At 33.7% G+C, this 10,441-nt stretch overlaps 1 protein-coding gene across 1 annotated transcript; it reads left to right on the top strand.

The window, feature by feature from the left end:
- Window positions 1-717: 717 nt before the first annotated feature.
- Window positions 718-8,473, top strand: LOC107851206 (AT-hook motif nuclear-localized protein 14). The gene is made up of 5 exons (XM_016696142.2): window positions 718-1,390; window positions 2,277-2,329; window positions 5,592-5,723; window positions 7,304-7,456; window positions 7,992-8,473. The coding sequence occupies exons 1-5, from the start codon at window positions 1,000-1,002 to the stop codon at window positions 8,256-8,258; spliced, it is 996 nt and encodes a 331-aa protein (XP_016551628.1). The 5' UTR covers window positions 718-999; the 3' UTR covers window positions 8,259-8,473.
- The last annotated feature ends 1,968 nt before the right edge of the window (window positions 8,474-10,441 follow it).

The raw sequence follows: 10,441 nt of genomic DNA, 5'->3' as shown, positions 1-10,441 counted from the left end.
TTACCAAAGAAAAAGAGACAACATCTTAATTATTTAGTTGTGCATTAAAATTAAGGCCCCATTTTGGTCATAAGAATTTTCCACTATTTAAAAAAAAAAATTATTTAACTTTATTTAAAAAAAGTTGTTTGGCCATAAAAATTTCATATATAACTTGAAGTTGTAATTAAAAATGTAAAAACAATTATGTAGGCGTTTGATCATGAATATTATACACAATATTCTGAAGTTTGTTTTTACTTTATTCAAGAATACTTATTTGACTATAAATATTTTCGGAAAACGTTTTCACAATATTTGAAGTTTGAAAAGGTGTTTTCATTAACTTTGGATTCACTTTTTGCACTTTTTAATATATTTAAAAAAAAATCTAAATTTTTTTTTTTTTCATAAAACTCTATTTTCATAATACTATGATCAAACACAATTCCAACTTTATTTTTAACTTTAAAAATATCAAATAAAGTGAATATATTTTTAATTTTTATGACCAAAAAGGTTCGAATTACTTGTTTTCATTTTTTTATCTCACTTTTTAGTTATATTTAAACATTTTAAATTTTAAAATATTTTTATAAAAAAATATAATCAACTCGAACTTCAACTTCAAAATTTAACTTATTTTTCATGATCAAATATCTACAAAGACGTATTAATCTTAATGAAAACAAACAAGAGAATCCATTTCCTGTTATAAAACTACTTGGAGGAATTTTATCAATAATCAATAATAATAAATTGATATACACTAGATACGTACATTCACACGATATATATCCGGATTATGAGTATCTTATATCCGGATATGTAGCATCTATAATACATTCAAAAAAGTTAATGGAATCCTTTTAATCTAACGGCTCTAAATTACCCCAAAGGCCCACTAACGTAATCTCCACGGTTAAAACCAAAAATAAAGAAAATCAAAAAAGAATTTAATTCGAAAAATAGAAAAAAAATATCTCAATTCTCCAAATCCGAAAAAAAAAAAAAACACCAATGGAGCCGAATGAAAGTAGTGGACTGAGTTCTTACTTCCACCACCACCATCACCACCAACAGCCGCCGCAAAACCCTAGCACCACCGCAGTTTCGCCGACTAATGGAATTGTACCGACTCCGGCGGCGGCGGCTACTGCTAATACTGGTGGCGGCGGTTCCCATATGGTGTATAGTGGTGCGCTTCCGTCTGCCGTGTCACCGGTTATGGAGAGTGTGAAGAGGAAGAGAGGGAGACCTAGAAAGTATAGCACACCGGAGCAAGCGGCGGCTGCTAAGAGGATGTCGTCGGCTTCGGCTCCACCTAAAAAGAGGGATCATGGTTTGAGTAGTGTTGCTGGTGTAGATGGTGCTGGTAGTTCATCGAAGAAAGCTCAATTGGCTGCACTCGGTTAGTTTCTCGCATTATCTCGTTCACGCGCTCTCACGCGCCGCCTTTGGAACTTTGTTTAGTTGAACTTAGAATTTGAAAATTCTCTTCTTTGGTGATTAATATTCATCTGTTAGAATGTGCTTAATGACACATTCTATATATTAGAAATGTGAGTTTCTAACATTATATATTAGACTTAGAAGGCACATATGCACATGCTACTTTAAAATAAAATAAAATAAAATAAAATAACCGTGATGTCCAGACCACTTTGGCGCACCTCAGCAAAATCCATAGGATACCTGGCACCTCTCGCGAGCAACTCGTATTAGGTGCACGCACATGCTATGTGTATAAAAGTATTTGTATTCTGTATTTGTGTTTCTTTTTTTATTTTAAGCCTTAGTTTATTGAATACTTTATTCTTGTGTTGGACTTGAGCCTCCTACTACGTACTCCACCTTTATCTTTTTTCTTTTTTCCTTAAACTAAAGTTTTAAAAATGTGATCTTGCATGGTTTGTATACAATACAAAATATGTTACCCCTTCCTATCAATGGGATTGCTGGATAATGGAGAAAAATGTTACTCAGTAAACCAAAGAGGCAATATAAGAGAGATATGCATGACATCAACAAATTGTTTCTAAAGTTGACTTCTTTACGCCATTATAAGAGAGATGTCTTGTTTTATCCTGTCTTCGCTCGGAAGGCAGGGGTGCAGGGGTTATAGGGTGTGTAATTCGAAGAGCTTAAATTATTTTTCTTCATATATTTGCATATTGATTATGTTTAGACTTTGAGCTAGTTTACTCTGTTCTGATGTTTAAAAAGTCCTAGTTACTGTTGTTAAAGGTGTGGAAAGATGTCTGCTTTTCTCAATTTTATCCTATTTGTTTCTGCAGGTAATGCTGGTCAAGCTTTTACACCTCATATCATCAATGTGTCTACTGGAGAAGTATGTTCAGAAATTTTCTACCAAATTCTCTAATAATTCCTCTCATTATGCAAAGTTCACCGTGCTTGAATTGATGATAAGAATCTCTCATCAACTTTTGTCTGTTTTTGTTAGATAGTTTCACTTTATGTATCTAGTTAGTTCTAAAAATGTTCTTGAAGGAAGAGAACTTTTTCTTTTCTTACAGATAAACTGGATAAGTGATTAAAGAAGTTGGAAATTGAAAGGACAGTTTATCTTTTGTTAAAAATAGTTTTATATGAAACATAACTTGTGGAGTAAGGCAACTGGAATAGAAGATACGAATCAACTTTGTTAAACAACTAGAAATTATGAGGTTAATGCTGGGGCAAGAGCATTTATATTTTGTTGCTTTATACTGGCAATACCTCTTTGGTACACCTTACTAAAATTACCCTTATTTTAGAAAATATAAAGAGAATGGATGCAAAGGTCAGCAAGTCCATGAATTGTACTGGGGGTAGTTAGAGGTGTTAGGACTTTTGGGTTTCAGGAAGACTAGCTAGTATATGAATATCCAATAGATGATACTTCCATTACAGTAATCAAGCACTTCCCAGATGGTCTAGTTTGCTTATGCCCATTTTGTTATGCAACTTTTCGCTATTTTAACTTGCTGACATCATAGTTGATGATTCTAGGCTACATAAATCTGTTCCACTTCGGTCCATTTATTGTTCTTCTAGTGAGGGGCAGAAGTTCCTGCTGATAGGCTGTCCTTTATGTTCAACCTTTTCCTCTTTTATTGGTGCCTGGAATATGTTACTCCTCATTAATGATTTTTGACTACCATGACTTTCTTGGCTAGCTACTTCCTTTTCTCTTTTATTATAGCAGGGACATTCTCTTTTATTCCCTTTCGCATTTAAGATCTTAATTAGATGACCTCATTCACTGATTCATTCCATCTATGCAGATACCGCAGTGGACTGATTATTATCTCTGACGTATTTATTGTTTGATGGATGTTTTATATGTTAGAACTCTTGCTTATACAATTATTGGTATGTCAAGAATGAAGGAAACTTTGCAAACTTCCTACAAGGTTAAAACTTATGTAGTGATAAGCCAACTATGAAGTTAATTAGGTGACTCTAAAATTGTCTATGTGAAGTAAGGATTATGCAAGTAAATGATAGTATGATACCATGTATAAGTGGCACATGCTCAAAACTGTACATAAGCGGCATCAATAGTTGATTGCCTGCGTGGACATCATTTGTTTATTCATTCTTGTCCATTCCTGAAATTAAATTCCTTACTGCTATATCTGTATAATTATGGCAATATTATTGCTGTTGGTTTATTAGAAGTTCGGTTCTAATTGAAGAATTGAATTACGTTTGTTTTGTCTGAATTCTTCTGATGTGTACATCCAAAAAAATCCCGATGCGTGCAAAAGATTTTGGATAAATGACCTATTGGAAATTCAGCATTTCCTGCTAATTATGCCAGCATTCCATAAATTTGGCTAATTCTGGATTCTTGTGGTTACCAACTAAGCTTTAAAAATTTCAGCTAGGAACATATCCATCTAAATACTTCTCTCTTTTTATAGTTAAATAAGAAAGTATTAGCTTTTCCCTTTTAGGATTCATGGTGAAAATTGAATTTGAGCTTTGGTGTACAGCCTCAGAAGGAGTAAGGATGAACTGAATGATTCTTCTGGTTTCTTTATTCTATTAATAGTCTTTCAAAGTTGGAAAAGCATAGAAGAATATGTAACCATTGTCTTAATGTAATTATTACGTTGCACAAAGTGAAGTAGGAAAACAGCAAGCTGTATAGTTGTTTGTTCTTGTTGTTATTAAAGGGAATGTGTAGTTTGCTTCTTCTTATTCACTTCTTAATTGCATATGGAGAAGAGAGAGTGATGTTTTAAGAGAATATTGCCTTGTCTTCTCACACTAATAAATCATATATAATTGCTCTGTGAGTGCCTTTTTGATCTCATCTAGTTGCTACCATCATTGTCTCTTCTTTGTTCTTACTTCACTTGCCACTACTTATGCCAATGGCAAAGTTTCTTTCAAATTTTTTTTTCTTGTGGAGAATGGTAAGGAGTTATTGTTAAAGACATCCCCATCTCCAAATTTTTTGGCGTACTATGAGTTCCTCAGTTATTTGCCGTTTCCTGAGTCCTTGTGTTCCATGTTATTCTTGCAGTTCAACTGGAACTTTGGGTTTGTGTTCCTTCTGACCTCAGTAATTAGATTTAATAGGAAATGTTTGCCTGACATTTCCTTTTGGGGGTTTACAAATTGATTTTAAGAGGGTGATTGGCACTTTTTAGCTTATCTCGTTCGGTAAATATACAGAGTGCATATAAGCCAATATCCACCATAAGCCATAAGTTGGTCATCCCTAACGTAATGGCTTTTCAGTTTATAAGCACTTTTAGTTTGATGAAGAGTTTTCCACTCTTTTATCTTTAATATTTTTTCTAATTCTCAAAATATCTTTCCCAAAATAAATTCCCTAACTTCTTCAACCCATATCTGTCGTTCCTTCTTTTCGGTATAAAAACTTCTAAATTTATAGTTTTTGGTAAAACTCTTAAGGGTATTCTAGTCATTTAAAATAAAAGAATAACCATCTGCATTTCTTTATCAAATAAACCAATTGCTTATTTTCAATTTCAACACTTTTATGATTTATCCAAACATGTTAATTGTCGTTGCTTATTATAAAGTAAATTTCAGCACTTAAAGCTTATCAACTACGTACCATTAGCTAATCCAAAGGGGCTAAGTTAAATTGATGTTTCATTACAGTGTTGACATGACATCTCATCTATCTGCGATAAGTACTGCATATTGTTAATTTCTTGTTGCACCAACCTAAATGTGGCTTTAATATTTTCATTTTTCATTCCTAGTGCATAAGGCTGAGCATATCAAGCTAATTACAGTTGTTTTGTTATCAAAATCGTGATGCCATTGATTAGTTGTCACACATATATGATTGAGGGTCTTGGTCCATTTACTTGTTCGTTCATTGTTCATCAGAAGATGTAATACTCCGTATTAGTTTTTCCTTAACATGCATGAGAGCTTCAATTTTACAGCACAGTTCCCAAGTAACTGCACTACATTGGAGATGTACCTTTTCAAATTTTCTCAATATAGTTACTTTATTTACACCACTCAATTTGTTTAATTATATTGCAATTGCCTTCTGACTATGCACTGTATTTATCTCTCATTTTATGCTTATACAATTTTTGTAATTCTCTTAACAGGATGTTGGTCAGAAAATCATGATGTTCATGCAACAAAGCAAACATGAACTATGTGTATTGTCAGCATCTGGCTCAATATCCAATGCCTCTTTGCGTCAGCCAGCAACATCTGGTGGAAGTATTACATATGAGGTAGAAAATTCTTACTAATGCTGTTGAATGGGAAGCACTGTTTCTGCAGACAAACATAGGTCAAAAGCATAATAAATGCAAGATTTAATTATATAACGAAGGAAATTAAGGTTGGTTGTGTGTCATTATTGTTGATTGGATTGATCCAAAAATTTTACTCTTGTTGAATCAGAATCAGGATTACTTACAGAAACCTGCTGTTAGTCGTCAAATCAATGTTAGAATTGTTAGATTACCTCGTATTGTCTCTGAAGTTCGGTAAATTCTCATTGGGTTCTTAATTGACTGTCACATGTGTTTCACAGATTGTAAATTTTCGAAAATACTACTGGAGCCTAAGCCTCAATGAATCTTTCCACATTCCAACTTTCCCTTATTTGGTTAGTCAAAATTTTTGGGAAATATTTTCTCTATGTAAACAAGTTCCTTAAAATGAGGAAAATGATTTCCCTAACGGAACTAGGAAAAACGAACTCTACAAATGACATTCTACTTCCACCCTCCAACACACTCTTCCCCCATCCCCCAGTCTCCATAGACCCCCTTCCCCCACCTATAGTGTTTGCCTATATTATGTACACAGGCTTTTGAGACACTATTTTCTGCTTACACTACTGAACACAAGAAACTAAGTATGAAACTCACTTTTTTTGTAGAAAAATATTTTCGAAGAAAACATTTTCCGTCAATACTAAACACACCCTTAACAGTAGGTTAAACGACATGAGATAGGGGGAGATTTTACTAGAAGGGTGAAATGACAATATCACAACTAATAAAAGCTTAGTAGTACATCTACTATGTGTTTCTTTTTCTTTTGAGGTGAACTAATAAATGTAATATTTGACGAGTCCAACTTTCTTGCCATGTAGCTTTTTTGGCTTATGTTTCAGTAATGTGAAACCTCTTTTGCCTTACTTTAACTCTTCTCTTCCCTTTTTAATTGAGATCAGACTTTACTTCAACTTTTGTCCCTATATAGCCATATTTCCTATATTGTGGTTCGAGCACAATTATGTATTTGTCTGGGAGCAATGATAACTCGACCAAATACTTATAATAAGATGCAACAATGAAAATTTTAGCAAGTAAAATAAATATTCCAAATAATATAGAGCTTGCATTTTTTTTTAATTTTTTTTTGGTTGTTTCCCCCTGTTTTAGAGGTAGTGGGTTTTATTAGTAGGATTACAATATCGTCATGATTCTCACCAGATAAACAAGAGTAAGAGGATTTAATATTTCATATTTTTAATGTAAATTAGAAACAACTAACACTTGATCACATCTACCATCTCAAAAATGGCCAAGAAAGACCATCCTAATTTTTGGTCTTAGTTTTTAGCATGTAAATGACACATTAGATAATATCCATGCTGTATTAATTAGGACAAGTTTATCAGGGTTTCCCTTTTTCCTTGTTGGTGATAGTAAGCTTTTATTAGCATCATTATTCTGTGCCAGAGTATCATCACTTTCAGCCTGTCTCAAGAGAAACATATTCAAAGGTCTTGTATCACATTTTCTGTCAGTTGAGGTATACAGCACAGTGATCATAACTTTGATTTACGTCATGCCAGGGACGGTTTGCCATTCTCACTCTATCTGGATCTTATGTACGCACTGAAACTGGAGGTAGAACTGGTGGGCTGAGTGTGTGTCTGGCAAGTACTGATGGTCAAATTATTGGAGGTGGAGTTGGTGGTCCCTTGATAGCTGGAGGCCCAATTCAGGTTTTCTATTTTCAAGAATATTTCAATTGTTTAGTATGATCTTAATTCGTAATCATCAACCAGAATTAATTAAAATATTGATCTTAAGATTAGCTTATAGGAGATTAGATTAAAAATATGTCAAGGACACCAAGCAGCTGAACAGTTGTCATGCTTGCTCACTAATAACTAGATACCTAAATTGAGACTCTTTCTGTTTCTTCATTTCTTCTTTTTTCTTTTATAATTTCCTTCCGTTGTGCCACCAATGAAGTGGTTGATGAAGCATCTCTCCATGTATAACGTTGAAGTTTTCTCGTGGTAATACAAATCACAACTAATATGTATAAGTCTAGATGATGACCGAAATGTATCTTTGACTTTCTCATCATAAAGGAAAAAAGACTTGTTAAAAAACAAGAAGTGATACTTATCAAACAAGGACAAGAAACAGTGATACAGTTTTATTTGCCTTGTGAAACACCTAATCTTTATCCTTTCTTTTGTCAGGTTAAGTTCCTATCTTCTGACTGCTTCTTATTGACTATGTTGGTAGGTGATCGTTGGCTCATTTTCAGTTGACTCAAAAACTGTGGGACTAAAGCATGATGCTTCCCCACAATTTGGTGGATCACCAATATCAAGTGTAGGCTTTCGTTCTGTGGTTGATTCTTCTAATCAAAGTATGGGTGGAGGCCAGTTTATGATGCCATCTCGTGGTATGCAACCAACACCATTACATTCAACTGATTGGAGGGTTAGCACTGGTCAGGGCTTGCACCAGTCTCCAGAAAATGGGGACTATGACCATCTTCAAGATTAGTTAACACATGTCGTATTAGGATTAGTGTGGTAAACTTTCCCAAGTTATAGGTTCTTTTTTGGAAGAGAATATACAAACTCTTTACATTTGTACAGGCTAGCAACAACACTTCCCACGTAGTGTCTTCTTTGCAGATAAAAACTGCCCCAAATTCACTGATGTGTGGACCCCAGAATTTCTTCTGCATTGCTCTGATTGTGCTTTAGAGTTGCTTATTTCTTTTTGTTGGTTGGGTATTTTTAGGATTCTTTAAATTCTGACTTGTGTATATTGGAATAGGAGGTTAATTAGGTCTCTCTTTACCTAATATTAAAAATATATCATGCCACGTCTGTAATTTGCTTGGACGCCACTGAGGTTAGATTCAATTGTGATGTTTAGATCAGTTTGCCTGCACCTCGGCTATTCAACCAGCTACTTTTCTACTAGCACAAGTATACTTGAAGAAATCACCTAATGTTTGTCCTCGTTGGTGTTGAACCCATGTCTATAAGGTTTTCAACTACTTCACTGGGTTGCACCCTTGGCTGCTCCATGGCTTGCTTTTGTTCGGCTTCAGGAACAGTTGGGTCTCTCGCCCTTTTTTTTTTATATCGCGCAAACTATTAATCTGCTATTTCTCACCAACACAGGTAGCTATCCCTTTGGTATCTATTAATCTGCTATTTCTCACCAACACCGGTAGCTGTAGAGGCCGTTGGCTACCATGTGTCAACTGGCAAGTAAATTCATATTAAACATGCTCGCTCATTTTGCTCAGGTTTGAAATTATTATTTCAATTTGCTTTAAAATATTTTGTTAGTGGAAATTACTCACACGACCGTTAGGACTTGTATTGTTTATTTTTACACAAGTCTCGATGTGTTTTAGGGAGTGTATTATATTTAAGTTTTTTACATTTCAATATTGCCCTTATATTTATGTCAATTATTACTAATGTGTCAAGGTCAATTTTGTCACTTCCGCTGGAATAAATTTATTAAAAAGCCCCAGTTGGCAATGTATTCCTTTTGAGTTTTAATATAGTAAAGTACTAATTAGTATTCCCTTCAAGCAAGTAGTAAAAGAATATTTAGGAAATATGAACAAGAAAAAGAAGCAGTAGGCCATAAAAAAAAGATCTGTTTTTTATGCATTGTATGCGTTGACTGTGTAAATTATTTTATATTATCAAGTGGGGGTAAAATCTAACTGTACGTAGCTGTTTACAAAGGGAAAAGACATCGTTTTCATCCCAAATTATAGTCGAAAAGTCAAATTCACGCCTAAACTATATAAGTGACCTATTACACAACTTAACTGTAAAAAAGTGATACTTTTTACACCCTGTCAGGCATTACACCACTTGCATGTGGTGTAGTGTTTTACACGCGTTGCCACGTCAGCATAATCCGAAAAAATAAGGAAAAAGAAATCGTTTTCACCCCAAACTATAGTCGAAAAGTTGAATCCACACCTAAACTATATAAGTGACCTATTACACACCTTAACTATAAAAAAAAGTGATACTTTTTACACCTTGTCAGGCATTACACCACTTGCATGTGGTGTGGTATTTTATATGCGCTGCCACGTCAGCACCACGTCAGCATAATTCAAAAAAATAATAAATTTATTTTTTTCGTAATTTTTTCTTTTTTCTTTTTAATTTAATTTTTTTCTTCTTCTTCAATGTCTAAAACCTCCATTGTTTTCAATGTCCAAAACCTCCATTACCTCCATTACACCATATTCACCACCATAAACTTTATCTCACCAACAAAATTACCATAACAATTAATTTCTTCTACATTGTTCTTCATCCGTAAACCATCGCCTTTTCTTAAAATAAAAAATAAAAAATAAAAAAATTCTCAGCTATAATGGCCATTATTGTTTCAAAAAATGGTCACTCGACTGTTGGCCTCTGTGTTTTAAATGGTAATGACCAACACATTTCTGTACTTTTTCTAATTTTTTTCAGCTATAATTTTAAAAAAAAAAAAACTAATATGGTAGAAAGTTTCATTTTTAGATGGATTAATAATTAACAGATAGAGAGCAGAAAGTCAACGATGAATCCGACTTTTCCAATGAGAATTCACCGAAAAACATCCTTGCTACAAAATTTTATATTTCTTTTTATCAAATTTGATTTTGCCCGTTTAAACATCAAATACAATTTGATTTTGTTCATTGTGAA

This window comes from Capsicum annuum, chromosome 12, assembly GCF_002878395.1.
Source record: "Capsicum annuum cultivar UCD-10X-F1 chromosome 12, UCD10Xv1.1, whole genome shotgun sequence".
NCBI classification, from domain to species: domain Eukaryota; kingdom Viridiplantae; phylum Streptophyta; class Magnoliopsida; order Solanales; family Solanaceae; genus Capsicum; species Capsicum annuum.
This window is presented reverse-complemented; position numbering and strand designations above follow the sequence as displayed.

Bases quoted from the DNA above. Each gene is read 5' to 3' on its own strand.
- LOC107851206 (XM_016696142.2), top strand. From the start codon at position 1,000: ATGGAGCCGAATGAAAGTAGTGGACTGAGTTCTTACTTCCACCACCAC. The intron at 1,391-2,276 runs GTTAGTTTCTCG...TTGTTTCTGCAG, and splicing joins AGCTCAATTGGCTGCACTCG to GTAATGCTGGTCAAGCTTTT. The intron at 5,724-7,303 runs GTAGAAAATTCT...ACGTCATGCCAG, and splicing joins GTGGAAGTATTACATATGAG to GGACGGTTTGCCATTCTCAC.